We start from the raw sequence: 17,375 nt of genomic DNA, 5'->3' as shown, positions 1-17,375 counted from the left end.
CATTGTTTATAGGCTGAAAAATACTTGAAAGATGCTTCATTAGTTACGATTAATAAAGTAGCTTATTATTTATAATATACTTATAAGGTAATTGTCGACCAACACTAAAGAATGAAGGTGAACTTCATTAAACGGCGTTGTCATATATCCGATTGAGCTATTTCATTGCTGGTTCGAACCGCGAAACGTAACGAATTATGGTAATAAGTATAAGTGTATTATTATAGTACGGGTGTTTAAAAAAAATAAAACTTGTTAATAATTGAAAAAAAACAACATATTTCTTGTATGATATGTTTATTCATTAATTTGTAACAAGACCATCCAACATGAATAAATCCAATGGCAAGACGGCAATTTCTGAAATTACGTTGACTATATTATTTTGGCATGTACCTGTTACATATACAATTTTTATTTCAGGAATTTTGGCTCAGATGATATCTGGTAGTATAATCAATTCACGGTAAATGCCAGAAATCAATCAAGAATTGGTAATCCTGCAATACATTCTTAAGACAGGAATTATAGATTGTCATTGACAGGAATACAAATTGTTTCGCGCATGTGCGCTAAAAATTTATATCCCGAAAAATGTTTTTTTTTGCCTCTTGGTAGTTGTGTACTCTGTGATTCATAAATGCCTGGATGTTAACGGAAATGTATTCTAACATGTTTTGAAGTAGTTTTTATATATTGTGTGAAAAGACAATGCATCATTTTCGAATTTTTGCTCTTTTATGAAACATTTAGAATGAAAATTTTTAAATTTATTATTTATTCATCTGAATTCCTGTCTTCAATAAAAACCATAACGGCAAATTGATAGCTCTAATAAACGTTCTGTAATTGTTCGACATGCGCCGGTTGATTTTTGATATAGGAAATGTTTTATGAATATGAGTCAAAATCAACGAGGAATTCCAAAAGTATCTCCTAGGATACAGGGTGTTCCAGTTAAAAAAAAAAGAGTTTTGGCGCCATTTCTATATCTTCAGAATTAGTCATCGTTTCCGAACATATTGTATAACATTTTGGAAATGTTACAAGACGATGTAATAAAATATTTTGATGAATCAATGATAGCTTATTTATATGTATTCTATAAAACTTTAAAATTTTATGGGGGAATCACTCGAAAGCCGAAACCTAGTTTTTTGAGAAAACAAATGAATATCTAGATCTAGAGAATGGTTCATTTTTGGTATAGGGTATATTGCATAGAATTATGCCAGCTAACCAAAAATGTGAAAATATATAGGGTATTATATTAGAGTTAAAGAAGTTGGTTCCAACTTCTGGTATAACCGATAGTGTTGGAAAAGCACCATCATCATTTCCATTCGATAAAGCATAATGAAAAACCCAGTCATCACCCGAAGATGATTGTAGACACTAACAATCGAAACGTCGTGAAGTAACTTGACTTGAAATCTTTTAATTTTTATTTCAATCTAATTGTTCGATTTTCATTATTTTGCAAATTTTTTTTTATTGTACTTTCATCTCAGGGTTTTTTTCGTAATATAATTTTTATTTTCCAGCTATTCTTTTTGATTTTCAGTTTTATTTGTTCTTTCAGACAACGGAAGTCCGAAGTGATGAAAATCACCATGAAACATTGTCGACCACCTTCAAACAAATGTTAAACCTACATTTGCCAATTTGCGGGATATGAATTCTATTATTTCCCAAAATATGACTGAACGACAGTCATCGCGCTGTACCCTGAATAGTTATCAATTTTATGCAAGTTGGCGGCTTGAGGCCATATATCCAAAACCAGCTTTGCTCCCAAGCACAACTGCAAGATTCTTCTCGACAGGGTATTCATAAGAAATATTTATAGGAATATATTTTAACATTCTGAATTTTATATTATTATAAATAAAGTAATTATAATTTTGTTAGTTCTCAAAGAAATTATGGAGCGTTGGTAAAAGTTCTCCTCTTAGCACCACCACCATTAATAAATATATTTCATTATTTCGGACTTTTAGCGGACAATTAGCAAGAAATGAAAATTAAAATTGAAAGTATTCAATCCAAGTTACTTCACGACGTTTCGAAAGTTAGTATCCACAGTCGTCTTCGGGTGATGACTGGACTTATTCCTCCGAGAGCTGACTCGGTAATTCGAGTACTTTCATCTATCACCTCTCCCCGCTTCATCGGTTTTAGCGGGAGCTGACCTTTTAGCGGGAGTTGGCTATTTTCCGCCTGATTATAGATTTCCATATGTTGCGTATCTCTACACTAGCTGGCTAAATGCATTGTTGGACAACGCATTTAGCCAAGCATATATGAGGCTTCTTTGAATTTTCTCGTAAACAAGTGTTCCTCCTTGTGAATGATTTTAGCTTGAGACCACTTGATGGACTCATCAACGACTCAACAACAAACTCTGTTATTTCTGATTTGCTGGTTTTTTCTCGCTGTGTGTGTTTCTTATTCTCAGTCATGCGAACTTTCAATGGCCTCTAAATTTCACCGATGTAGGACTTCGCACTCGCAGGTTATCCGGTAAATGCAATTCTTGGAATTCCGCGTTTAGAGGCCTAGTTTTAGTGAGGCTTCTACGAATAGTGTACACAGATCTGAAGCAGGTTCTGATGTTATACATGAACCCAATTCTTCTTATCCTTTCCGACAATTCTCTGGTGTAGGGAAGTACAAGTACTGGTTGTGATTGTACCAGCTTGCCTCAGAATGGCCAGACAAAAGCAGAAGATCATCATTCTCGGTTCGCTACGTCTTCTCAGGGTTATTTACATTTGTATGAATACGCTTGTAAAAGATATTTCATAGTTTAACACGCAATTTTGGAAACTGTTTAGTGAGAATTTTACAATAAAGTGTTACTTGAATAAGTTTTATAGATGAAGATGAAGTATTGTGTAGGATAGGTTAATTCAGTAAACGAGTGTTGAAGAACTTGCACGTTAAAAATTTAAAACTTTAATAAGTTTTAGATTGTCAGTGTCGTATTTTGAATTGATAGTTTGAGATGCACAGATGACTTACCCAACCCAAGACCTCCTCCAGGATCTAATCTAGCAACGTACTGTTTGAATGCTCTTCTCACTGCGTTATCCAGCTGAGCCCAGGACGAAGATGCACCAATGGTTGTATGAGCTATTGAAATTTCTGTATTAGCATTATCACTGACACCATCGTACCCGTAATGTCTTACATAATACCTGGAAGAACAAAAAGGTTCGAGATATTTTCAGATTGTTATATTTTACGAGTTACGAAGGACTGAAGCCTTCAAAAATGGTTAAAAGTGAAAAACAATATAGTGGGATGAATGCCATTAGAAAAGGAGGGGAATATGATAAAAATGAAAGGAAAAATAAATTACGATCTGAGTTCAGGAAGTGGGTGAGTTTTTAAGGGTAAAAAATGATTTATCTCGATTTCCGGCAAGTCCCATGGAAAAAAGTTTAATGGCAAAGTTGTAGATAATAAAAAGATCTACAAATTTTTATTTACAATTTTTCCACATAACCTCAAAATTTATGTGACAAATTCAAATAACCAAATTTTTATTTTTATCTTTCAAAAAAAAAATGATGTACAATTATGTACAATTTTGATCTATTTATTAAAATGTGTACTTATAATTACTCAAAAAACGTAAGATTCCATGTTACATTGATAAACGAAAAAATTGTAAATCGAAATAGGTATACTACTATAATTAACAAACAAATAAGTTAATAAAGTTAATATTTAATAAGGCATCTACAATATTTTGAGAAGGTTGTAGAATCTTCTTTAAATAATATTTGTAGATGCCTATTTATTACTATTTCAAAATAATTTATATACCTTAGTGAGCTACGGAAAATTTTAGCCCATTAAAAGGTATTTCATAGAGAAGTGGGGAAGGAGCTAGGAGGGCCTGGGCCTTACTACATACCTACATACATAAAAACTTTAATGAAAAGATTACAGTCACAAGGGTTTTCCTGTAAACAAGTAGAAGAAGATGCTGATGCTGACATAATTAAGACCTCGAAATAAATGGCCAAAGATACTAATAAAACTGTTATTGTTGTGAGTCAAATATTGATCTTTTGGTCCATTTGAATCAATTAAATTCATAACATTTATTTTCTCAAACAAGGTTCTGGTAATGTTAAGGATCTATTTTTTACGTCTAATAGTTTTAAACATGAATCCTTCAAAAATATTGTATTTCTGCATCGTTTTTTCGGTTACGATGCAACATCTGGATTTGCCTGATAAGGAAAGAAAAGTATCGTACATTTATTAGTAGACGCTAAAAATTTGTCAAATTTAGCCAATGCTTTTTATAAGAAAGATGCAAGTAAAGAAGATATATAAAATGGATTATAATTAATTAAACCTATTTATAAATGTAAAAATGAAAAAATAACATTGAATCAATTGAGATTTCATTTTGGCAAACCTCCCACCCACAGAAGGAGCAGCAGAACAACATTGTTACAGGCCATATTATCAGCTTCAAACTTGGTTGGGTAACGAAGTGACAGTAACAGATTGGGGCTGGAAGCAACATCAACGTGGCATTATGCCCAAATTTACAGAAAAGGAATTAATTCCGGGAGTATTGCTTAAAACTATTTGCTGCTGCTGTGAAACTGGATGTAACAATTCAAAATGTGGCTGACGGAAACTTGGTTTAAAATGCACAAATTTATGCTCAAATTGTCATGGTTCTGAAAATTGCTCCAATATGAAAGAAAAAAAAATACAAGGAAGTTAATAATTCATAAAATTGTGGATGGAGAACCAGTATTGGAGACGATGAAGGGGATGGTCTTGAAGATTTCAAAGATCAACTAGAATTGGAAAGGTTTGTCGAATCTAACGATGAAGAAATGCCATCAAAGAGACAAAAACTAACGGATAAGTAATTAAAATTCAAGATAAGGTATTTATAAATAACAAGATTAACGTTTTGAAAAATATTATAATTAATAACGTAATCAGAATGAAGTATCTAAATTCAATAGTACGATTTACAAGTATATTTATATTTCATGTGATTTTCTATGACATGAATGTTATTGAAATTCAATAAATAAACTTTTTAACTGAATAAAATTGCAGCAGTCACATTTTTCTGATGAAATTTTACATAATGATTGGAAACAATTTTCGAATTTGATTTTTCGATTTTTTACATTTTCTGAGAACATTTACAATTGTCATATATTTTTTTACACCATCAGAAAGTAGAGATTTCAACGAACAAAAAGCAAACCGACTTTTTGAAAAAAGCTGATATTTCGACGCGAGAATTTTCGATTGAAAATTAAGGTGCTTTTTTGATATTAAGTCAAAATAAGGTGAATTGAATAAATTACAGTGTGTTTGGGACATAAAAAGGCAAATTTTCACCAAATTTTGTAGAAAAAAATTTTTTTTTGAAAAAGATAAAAATGGAAAACCAAAAACTTGGTTATTTGAATTTTTCACAGAAGAATGTGAAAAAATTGTAAATACAAAAGTTGTAGATCTTTTCATTACCTACAACTTTGTCATTTAACATTTTTCTATAGGACTTGTAGTTTTGCCGGAAATCGAGATAAAATCCATTTTTTACAATTAAAAACTCACCCCTCCTACTTCCCGAACTTAGATCGCCCGTAATTTATTTTTCCTTTCATTTTTATCATATTCCCCACCTTTTGTAATGGGTTTCATTCTACTGTTAATTTTTTTTGTTTCAAAAATTAACGACCCTGGTCTATAACCCATGAGGGTAATTACGAGATTTTACACAACCTTTCCTGTCTCTTCAATTTCATTTTGATTTTTTCTAGTTTTAATATATTCAAATAAGCCTGTTGATGACAGCTTCGACTTATACCAAAATAAACCACACGAAATATATCACAAGTAGAATAAATAGACAAATTGAATAAAAAAGTACTTTTTTACTCTCACATACATACATAAACTCTGAGGCTGGCATTCTACTGCCACCAAAAAAGTATTTATTATGAATTTCAGAAAGGCTATTTGACCACTCTGTTGATCAATACCAGATTATTGAGTTGACTTTAAATTTTCCAGTTTTTTTAAATATGAAGGTTACAGGAACATCAGTTTCAGTTACCTTGAAAATCGATTCTCGTTATGACTCCTTTTTATCATTTTTGGACCTTAATTATCAACGTCAGTCCTAATTTTATTATAAATAATATGTGAAAATACCAGGCACTTACAACTTTGGTGCTGTATTTTATATACGATTAGTTAAACTAGTTGAATTATCTTTCTACCATACATAATATATCTTTTTATATGAACTTCTGTAACCTTCAAAAAGGAATCACACGTTGAAAGGTAAGACCTTGTTAGTCCTTAGTTCGCACAAGTTTCGACTTCTGAACAGAAAATCAGATTTTAAACAGATTGATTCCAATGTACGAAATCTTCAATTCTTATTTTTTGGCGACGACATTATAATTGGGCTCAATCACCTCGCTATTTAATGAGTACGAGAGCAATTCAAAACGATCTGAAGTGAAAATATTCAGATATTTGTAACAATTGATTTTCACAGTCAACTAGCTCAACTGAATGACAAAGTCAACGAATTCATTCACAACAAGATTTAAATTCGGATATTACATTTTGAAAATGGCAATTTTGAAACTTTCATTGCACCCTCTGGTTTTATTTACAAAAATTTCAATCAAGAAATGCGTTGTTGATTTTTTTTCCGACAATATAAAAACACATACACGCGAGTTGAGAAGTTAAGGGCAAGCTACACTACAAACTTTTTATCGGGCGATAGTTTAGTCTGGTTGGGTTGGGTGGGGACACACTACTCACACAAAACTGTTCAGTTCGGTGCGGGTGCGCAGACCACCAACTGAAAAGTCTGAACAGTTGTTGATGTATATAATATTTTGACGCGTTGTATTGAAAGTATTGAAGAATGTTATCGAGGAAAGCTATTATATTAACATTGGAATATTCTTTTATTGCTTCATTATATAATGCAGGTCGCTTTTCAACTTCCGTAATTAAATTTTCTACTGAACATTCGGCAATATTCGACATAATTATGAAAAAATGATATGTAATGAAAACGCAAATTTATTCAAAGATAAAGTAGGTACTAGATAATATTTTATATCAGATATCAACAATGGAATGTAGAGTGGGGAGTCTGCATGCACCGTCTGTTTAGTTGGTGAGTCTGCGCACTCTCATAAACCCACAGTCTGATTAGAACTCGGCCGATAGTTGTCCAACTTTGTAATTGAATCAAAATTGGGAAGCCTATCCAACTTGTTTCTGATTATTCAGTCGGCCGACTGGAATCGCTTAGATGTGCGGAATCACATTGTGATTCTATACTAATAAGCATCCAACTAAACTATCGGCCGAGTCTGTAGTGTGCTCTTACCCTAAGTTTGGCCAATTTCACAAAAAGATGAAAATATTGTAATTGCTAAATTACCTACTGGGACTCACAATGGACTAATTAACAACATGCAGTTATGTACGTATTACCTTCAAAGTCGTCTTAACTTACTTTTCGAAGCTTTGTGGTTGTCCCAGATAAACTGATATGGCTATTCGTTTACCATCCGTTTCAACTTCAGGGGCGGGGTCTTCTGTTTGTATGAGGTCACTTAAGGCATCTAAACTATTGTTACTTCTGGTATCAGACAAATCGGCAGGTTGGTTGGTGGACCCACTGACCATACGCTGTAGTCGTTCATTATTTTGTTTCAGACTCAACATTTCACTCTGTAAAAAAAAGATAATATTTCACAGCAGAATTTCCGATTGATATTTATTATATGACGAATGCTCAATTTTCCTCTTTTATTTGACATTCCTTCTATTTTTATTGATACAATTTCAGTCAGACTATTTTCAATATTTTTAATAATTTTAACATATTTTTAGACAACGCAAGTCCGATCTTGTAACATTCACACTCAATTTTTGTATTCTTTAGAATAGTGTTTCTAATTCTTTTTGATTCCGCGACCCCTTTACAAGTTGAAAAATTCTGGCGACCCCCTTATGTCATAGAAAAAAAAAAAGAAAAAATTCAATTTGATAAAAAGACGACGTTAATGTTTTTTTATATTTTGGTACATTTATCTATTATTCAGATCTACACTCTGTTGTAAGTTGGTAAGGCTACGCGCAACTTAAGTTAGTATTATGTTAGGAATCACACGTTAAAAGGTAAGACCTCGTTAATCCTTAGCTCGCATAAGTTTCGACTTCTGAGGGTTGTCGTTCGTAGGGGTGCGACAGCTGGTTAACGGAAAAACAGATTTTAAACAGATTTCAAACAGATTTTTTTTAAACAGATTTTAAACTATCGGTTTTAGAGTTAGCGTGCAAAATTTAATGAAACTGGGCATTTTGGTACATAATTATATCATAATTACCCAGTTAAGTTGTTAGAAGCTTACAGAGAACTGGAAAAAATATATAAATATTAAAAAAAAAATCTTTAAAATTAATCCTTATGGGAAATCATAGTTTTTATTTAATTTCACAAAACTGAGCGTTCAGATATGAAAATGGTATCAATGGACAGAGAAAAATTAATTGAAAATTGTGTGTCAATAAAACTCCAGCTTCAGAGATTGTGATGAGAGTATTTAATAAATAATTAAGAAAAAAATGTTACGTAACAGTATTTGTACGATGAGTTTAGAAAGCACTTGCGACTACGATATTGATTGGAAAAAATGTATCGCTATTTGTAGCGATGACGTTAAAGCTACAACTGGCAAAAATAGCGGACTCATTGCGAAATTAAAATTGATAATGCCAAACGTATCCTGGACACACTGTTTTCTTCATCGAAAGGCTCTAGCTGCTAAGATAATATCTTCTGATTCAAATGACGTGCTCAAGGAGTTGATAAAAATTGTGAATTTTATCAAAGGTGAAGCCTTGCAAACCCGACAATTCAGAATAGCCCCGCTTCATCAAAATCTCCTTTACCACACAGAGGTCAGGTGGTCATCCAAAAGAAAGCATTCAACAAGAATTAAATGAAATGAGTGCTGAATTGTTAATGTTCTTACAAAATGCAAGATCTGAATATGCTAATCGTTTTTCTGACCCTATTTGGCTCTTGAAATTAGCATTTTTGGCAGATCTTTTTAGCCACCTTGATAATTTGAACAAGAACTTTCAAGGTAAAGAAGAAAATATTTTAACAGCTAAAAATAAAGTCAAAGCATTTCACGCCAAACATTGTTTGTTTAAAAAAAAATCTGTTTAAAATCTGTTTTTCCGTTAACCAGCTGTCGCACCCCTACGAACGACAACCCTCAGAAGTCGAAACTTGTGCGAGCTAAGGATTAACGAGGTCTTACCTTTTAACGTGTGATTCCTAACACGGATCAATCTCTCTGCAAAACAATATATTTGAGTCTTTTCCGAGTGTTCAGAAGATTGTAAAACATGACGCATTAGACCAAAGTCTTGTAGTAAGGGCCCATATTCCTTGCATAATTTACGAGAGAAACGTTTGACATACTTTCCAGATTTACACCCTGAAGCTGATAATGGTCATAGATGGATTTTAAATCATTTTTTGTACAAGTCAATAGATCTGGCTGATGTCACCACAAATATGAAAGATTGTCTTCTATTTAGCTGCTGATGGCATGCTCAAAATGGAATTTTATTCGCAAAGTGTCTACGTATTTTGGATGAAAAGAAAACACGAATACACAGAGTTGGCAAGAGGCTCTAAAATTATTAGTGCCATTCGCCACTTCATTTCTGCAAAACCAAAAAGAGAAATAGACTAGAATTAGAAAATTATTTGATTATTAACGTTTCAAAAATAGCACCACAAATTGATAAAATTTTGAAAAATATACAAGCCCACCCTTCTCACTAAAATTGTGTTTTGTTGTGTGTTAGAACCTTCGTCTTTTTCTTTCAGCCGACGACCTCCCGAGTAATAATAACCAGTAGTAATAACCATATCACGTTCGAAAAATGTCAATTTGTTCGCCTTATGTAAAATTTCTGGTGAAATACATTCGTTTCACTTTTCTTGTTTCTCGTTGGAAATTATATACTTATTTCAAACTGTTATTTGAATAATTCAGTTTGACGTTTGAGAACATATTTTGAATTAGGTGAATTCTCAAGATTTATTTGCGATTGAAAATAATTGAAATACAACCGTAAAATTATAAAGTTGCTCATCTGTGATTGGTTTGAAGGTGTGAGTTAAGGATCATTTTGCTACCTAGGTGCCCAACAAGAATCGGTCACAAAATTGACGCTTTCTTCAATAGGCATGAAGAAAAGTTTGTTACGATTTTAATAATATTAACTTACTCTCATCTTCATTACGGTATCCTTCAGACTCTCCAGTTGATGAGCGGAGCTCAAGGCCTCTAATCGAATATCCGTCAAGACTAGATCTTTCTCCCTCAGTTGTTTCTGCAACTCTGCTACTTCCTGACCGGCATCTGTCGGAGCAGAAGGCAAAGGGCTGTGCGTTCTTTCTGTTTCTCCTTCACTCTGGCATTGTACTTTGGTAACTTTGGCATTTCTCGAAAAAGCTTTAGTGAAAGAGCTTCGGAGCCAGCCTTTCTTCTTCTTTTTGTCGTGTTTATCTAGGCTACAGGCAGACGAAAGGCTTGAAACACTGTCTGAAGATGGTTGTCTCGCTAGACCAGTGCCGATACCAGCTTGGATGGATTGGGCGCGAAGGGAATCCATCGCCTGCCGAAGCTCTTGCAGTTCGGATTCCTGCAAATGAAGTGCATCAGCCAAAATGAAAATATTTAGATCAATATTAATTGTTCCTGGAGCCCGTACAATATATATTACCATTTTTCAATTCACGATTATCATATATTGATGTTTTGATCAAGTAATGATTGATTTTAATAATTTTCCCATTATTCATAGTTGATTAAAGGGTGCACCAGTGGCGGATCCACAGTGATCTCAAGGCGAGATGGTATGCCTAAGAAAAAAAAAATAGATTTTTGGGAATATTTTCGATAAAAAGTTAAGATAAGTATTTAATAACGAAAGTGGAAAAGAATCTATGTTAAACATAGATATCTGTTAACACAAAAAAATAAAACAATTCGAAAGAAAATAATTTTCCTAAAAAACCGAAAAACCTATTTTACAGCAGTTCAATGCTCGAAAACGCTGTCAACAAACTTATTTGTGGTAGGTTTTTCTAATTTTTAGAATTTAATAATTTCTACATGTTCCGCATAATTTCAAAAATTGCAATTTCGAAACTGAACTTTGTGTTTGTACCATCTTTCCCTTTTGGAAATCACCTTAGTATATATTCCGCGTATACCAAGCTGTCAATCAAAATGCATGCACTCCCATAATTTTAAAAATGAAGTTTTTATGTAAACACTATCTTATAATAATTGTTTTAATTTCCTTCAACTTTTTCTGAATTAGTATTCAAGAGGAAAATCTTTTACGTATATTTTCAATCTTGTCAATGCATCACCTTGGCTAAGTACGCTTCAACCTGTGAATCTTGAATGGGATTTGGGTTTAAGAGATACCCTGGTTAAAAGTTCATTTTCATGATGCAGTGGTAATCGATATTAACATGAATTTTATTATTCTACAAGCTACTATTAACTGCTCCAAAAATTTCCAGTTTTTACCTATTTTTACAAATATCGACTATCAGTAAAAGCCAAAAACTTACTTTTTTCTCTGATGTTGCTGTTAGATGTTGGAGCCTTTGTGTCATGGAAGTTAGACTTTGCTCGAAAGCCGACACTACATGAGCCTGGAATTAAAAAAATGGTATTGGTTAACAATTTCGAATGATAATATACAAAATTGATTTCACATTTTTTGATGTTGTCAAACATTAGAATATGTCAAAATGTAATTTATATCAACATACTGCATTCAAATATACAGTACGTCGTCCGAAAAATAGGTTTTTCTATTAGTAATCCATTCTTTATGAATATAGACTCAGTTGATCACTTATTTCATTAGTTTCCTCTATTTTAATGAGGAAAAACTCTATGAAAAGAAAACGAATTTGTTGAATTATTGTGATATCAATCATAAATCAAAAGTAATCAAATTCTATGAAAATTAATTCAAATAGCCTTGACTTCACATCTTTTTTTATTATATAAATATGAGAACAAATTCACTGATGTTAAATTGATCGATTCATTTCACAATGCATTGTTAAACATTGCCAGCGGAAAAATATACAAGTTGCAATTGCGACTTTATTAACTGAATTAATTCAAATGATTGAGCTGTAAATGATAAATGCAGTATTCAGATCACTGGTAATATGTCTCATTTAACAATAAACTTAATGCATTATGAAGCTCTTCTTAAATAGGTTAAATTTGAATTATTATCATGAGGTCAATGAGCTTTCTACTCCCACTTCATCATATTCTAACAATTAGAGTATTCTTAAATCTGTGTCTCTACTTTTGCTCTGGTCCGGCAAGGGGGTGAACTTGTACCTCGTCATGAAAAAAAAATCCAGATTATAATTTTAAATACCTTTGATAGACTGGTGTTTATATTTGTTATAATTCATTCTATGCCTCATCTGATATTGCTGATGAAATTGATATTTGCCAGTATTTATTGACCGAAGTATCACCATCCTTATAGACAGGAATCATTTTCAATGCCGTCAAAATATCTAGATTATGATAAGTTTCGAATGTTTCATTGGCGAATTTTCCTAAAATAATACTAAAATTATCTTTGAACTCATTTCTTGGACCAATCCTGGTGATATGCCATAATTCAATTTGGAAATGATTTCTCCTATTTCAAATTGAGTATTGGCTAACATACATGGTGAATTCTGAGACGACGTATATATAATTGAGCGGAAAGAAAAGAAGAAGCTCAGTTCAGTGTTGACAAAATTATCTTGATTCTTTCATAATTCAGTACTAAATATGGAAATGTCTTTTTTCTTAGATTCGAGTTGTGTACAATTATATATTCAAAAAGTTCCAGGCTTTCTTAGGTGAAACGATTGAGATGATTTTTAATTCAAAACCGATCTGTTTGGTATTCATAATAACCTATAGAGTGTTCTACAGTTTCGGCTTTTAATATGAGTAAATTCATTTCAAAAGTAGATGTTGATGACACAGTGTGTCGAAACAGCTGTTAGGTTAGGTCCAAAGCGAGTGGGTCTATTCGACCCTCCACCGCAACCCGCAAGGGTTTATTATGGCTCACACCTATTCTCACTCGGCCAAACAAACCCAGCTTCTTAACGAAGCCGATAAGTTAGTATGGTGAGTGGTCTTTCAGGTCAGATGGTAAGAGTTCGGCTCTGCCGAACTCTAAAGACCTGATTCGGTCCCCAGCGAGGCAGGCACAAAGTATATGCACTGTTAATGAGGTAGTCGGATAGTCAAGTTGCAAGATTCCCACCTTGATACCCACGACAACCTTCCCATGTGAGGGTTTTTGCACGTCAGCTACACCTGATGATGCCTTAGATTCAGCCGTGGTTTTGGTGAAGCCTCACTTGAGCGCAAACGTTTGCTAACCCGCTCATGGGGGGTTAGTTCCCCCACTTGAGACAGATTCTGCGTTCGCCGCAGCTCTCGCCCCTGAACTAAAATCACAGGGAGGTCAGCTGGAGTCGTAAACTCGACATCCATCTCCTCTGTAGACTCGCTCCTGAACTAAATTTACAGGAAGGTCCGTTGGAGTCGTAAACTCGACATCCATCTCCTCTGTAGACTCGCTCCTGAACTAAATTTACAGGGAGGTCAGTTGGAGTCGTAAGCTCGACATCCATCTCCTCTATAGACACAGTCAGAAAGAATTTTTAAGTTTACTCTGTCCATAAAAGTCCCACGATTAGCTAGGGAAAAAAGGTCAATCACGGCAGAGCCCCGCATTACCGTGACAAGGCGATACTACGACGAGAGGGCGCCCGGTATCTCGAAGGTTCCGTAGAGACAGCTGATAGGCTCAATGTCATTCATTCTCTCGGCACCGATACACACACCTTAGGATTAAGCCATCGTTGGGATGCCATTCAGTTAGGGAATAACAAGAACCACAAGTGATTCTGTCATTCCCGTATCCAGCGGGGCTACGTGGAAGCAGGCATCCGATGGCCGGTTTGTTCAACCCCCACAACACAAGCCAATGCACTCGCCGAAAACAGCATGCACAGTGATTCAGTCAGTGAAAATGAACAAGGACAGCCAACCCGCTAACAGCTGTTAGCATAAAATGTTAGTATTGTGTAAATTGTGAAGTACTATTTGCGCTTCTTTTGAGTATCTTCGTTATTATTTGAATGAATATTATAAGCAAATTTTTCTCACCTTTCTAACAAAATTATGAATAGCAGGAGTGAACCGAGAATTTTTCGAAAAAGTTCTTTGGAAAAACGTTTCAATAGTTCATTTCCAAAATCAGAAAATAGTTAAGTACAACATTTCTCAACGTTTTCTTCATTAGTAAGTGGAAGAGTTTTTTATGGATGAGCCAAGCTCGGCAAATTGGATTTTGTGGTCACTGAATGTATAATCGGGTGGATAATCAGGGAAGATATTCGAATATGACCCCTGATTCTGCTTTCCCAAATATAATCAATTGAAGTATGGAGGCTGAAGTTTTTCTATTACCATGTTCCATGTTAACTCTTTCTATTATATTCTGAAGTTTAGAGTTTGTTCAGATGTGGAACTTTTTGTATGAAAATCAACATTTAAATCTCCCAATAGTAGAGAAGTTAGATTTTTCAAAGAAATATTATGCAGGCTTTCATCATGTTTCCAAGAATATATTTATGGTAAAATGTGGAAGTTGGTATACATCTTACGCATATATTTATGTGATTACCAATCATTACAAAATGTAGGTAGCTAAAATGGGTTCTAAGATTTATTTTTCAATGAATTGAATGACAGTCATTCAAGTTTGAAAAATTTCATTCTGGCGGATCCAATCAAGATTCAGTAATAACAACATCGGGATATTGAACAACAGTTGTGTATTCTGAATAGTCAACACTTTTATAGATCTTGCATTGAGTTATTAAACAGAAAATGACTTTGCAATATTTTGGTGATCAATTATCAATGTCTGAATACCAGAAAAAGTAGTCAAGAGTTGATCAATAGTATCCAAAGATAATCTAATGTATACATATTAGAAAATGGTTTCTGAAGAAAGAAGTTATGCGTATTATTGGATAATTAATTTTTATTCAGTTTACGTAATGCTCACTCAAACTGCTAATTTCTGTTGATGATTTGATTAAACTTTTCCTAGATGACGAAACAGAGGATTCCACTCCAAAATTCTATTTCCAAGAAAATATTTTTCATATTTTTCATATTTTTTTCAAGTCATATATATATTTTTTTGAATGGCGCAACTAATTTTCCTTTATTTTCAGTATTTTAATATTAATATAAGTCACAAAAAGGATTTGAAGCTTTATAACTCCTATTTAATTATATGCGAGCGCTTTCGACAGCTGGTCGTGCTGTCATCATCTAGGCACTACTCTATCTCTATCTCTATAGAAGTTATAGAGCTTCGGTCGGTAGTATATATATATATATATATATATATATATATATATATATATATATATATATATATATATATGTTGTTTTTCCGGGTGTTCATCCATTGTGTACTATTCGATAGTCGACGTCGACAAAGAAGAACCAAAAAAACATCCACTAGATCGACAGAAGACTCTCCACACGGCAGACAATCTGTGACACTACCTTATGTCAAAGGTGTGACCGACAAAATCGGGAGGATACTAAGACGTAAAAACATCCGGACAACCTACAAACCGCACAAAACGATATCCACTTGGCTGCCCAGACCGAAAGAGAGAATTTCCCTAGAAAACCAAGGAGTATATAGCATCACATGCGAGGACTGTGGTCAACAATATATCGGTCAGACCAACAGACGTATATCTGCCAGAACCCAGGAGCACAAAAACTCGATAAGAACAAAACAAACCTCCTCTGCCCTCTTTCAACACCATCTACAAACAGGTCACAAGATTAATTTTGAGTCCACAAAACAGATAGCACAGGTGCAAAACCCAAGAATTCGACAAATCAGGGAAGCTATCGAAATCGAAAAGCAAGGCCTCATCAACAAAAGGGATGACTCACTAAACATCCCAAGGATTTGGAAAACAATAATTAAAAACAACCACCAAAGACAACCACAAATTGATAATGAACCATCGCAGGTAGGAGAACCGCCAGAAGCCATTAACAACCGTCAGGTAGAAAAACAGGTAGGAGAACCGCCAAAAGCCATCAACAACCCTCAGGTGGAAAAACAGGTAACAAATCCATACAACTTACGCAAGCGAAACCATATAAAAACACCACAAGAAGAACCTAACATCAGTTACACCTCTCGAAGCGAAGCAGTAACTCGTCTTGATAATGCCATCTGAGATGATGGCGAAACGTCGACTATCGAATAGTACACAACGGATGAACACCCGGAAAAACAACACATCATATTCTACCATCCGTGAAAACCTACATTGTAATATATATATATATATATATATATATATATATATATATATATATATATATATATATATATATATATATATATATATATATATATATATATATATACAGGGTCCTGCAACAGTGGCGCGGTGTTCCATATCTCTATATAGGAAGCAGATAGGAATCTAATTTTCTATAATATTACCTTATTGCTCGAGCTCGACAAAATAAAAATATTGGCGGTCACACAGGGTGTTCGATTTTTTCTGGGCGGATCCCAACTGTGTCTTTTTAAATGGCAACCTATATTTTTTATCGCTTTTTCGGTTTCTTCATAGAAAATAAAATAAACTTTATGTATATCTGCACTTCGAAAATATTGATGGTTTTCGAGATATCTAGCATGACAGGTTTTTTTTTTCCAATATTCGTCACTCAGAATATTTGAAATTATAAAGTGGTGCCAAGTCCAGTTGAAATTTTTTTTTGGTCGAATATTCTACATTGGTAACTCTCTCAAACGATATATCTGAAATCGACCTGTGATATACAGGGTATGAAAAACCGCTTGCCAAATATTGTAAATGAAAATTTGCAAAATCTTCCTTAGATTAAATGGAACACCCTGTATATTATTGATCCATAAGAAGCGCCAACGAAACCTCTACAAATTTCATTAAGTATTCCCTATGGCTAAGTTCAATAGTTTTTCTTAAATGAGTATTTCTTTCGAAAAATGGTCATTTTTTCAAAGCGAAATCCATTTGACGACTGATAAGAATATACAAAAAATACCCTTTCCTTAAAATATCGCCCATTCCTAAAATTACCTGTTGC

At 33.7% G+C, this 17,375-nt stretch overlaps 1 protein-coding gene across 3 annotated transcripts in view; it reads right to left on the bottom strand.

Annotated features, from left to right (window-relative positions):
- The window catches only part of sick (sickie), a 678,280-nt gene that overhangs the window by 10,507 nt on the left and 650,398 nt on the right, over positions 1-17,375 (bottom strand). For all 3 annotated transcript variants that reach the window (XM_074173106.1, XM_074173104.1, XM_074173105.1), the window contains 4 exons: positions 11,711-11,794; positions 10,351-10,767; positions 7,550-7,767; positions 3,025-3,200 (listed from right to left, as the gene is read on the bottom strand). In XM_074173106.1, coding sequence (XP_074029207.1) covers positions 3,025-3,200; positions 7,550-7,767; positions 10,351-10,767; positions 11,711-11,794 — 895 coding nt within the window. The remainder of the gene's footprint in view (positions 1-3,024; positions 3,201-7,549; positions 7,768-10,350; positions 10,768-11,710; positions 11,795-17,375) is intronic.

The sequence above is a fragment of the Leptinotarsa decemlineata genome, unplaced genomic scaffold, assembly GCF_025532065.1.
Source record: "Leptinotarsa decemlineata unplaced genomic scaffold, Ldec_3_MD MMD2_tig00000199_RagTag_RagTag, whole genome shotgun sequence".
Classification (NCBI taxonomy): domain Eukaryota; kingdom Metazoa; phylum Arthropoda; class Insecta; order Coleoptera; family Chrysomelidae; genus Leptinotarsa; species Leptinotarsa decemlineata.
This window is presented reverse-complemented; position numbering and strand designations above follow the sequence as displayed.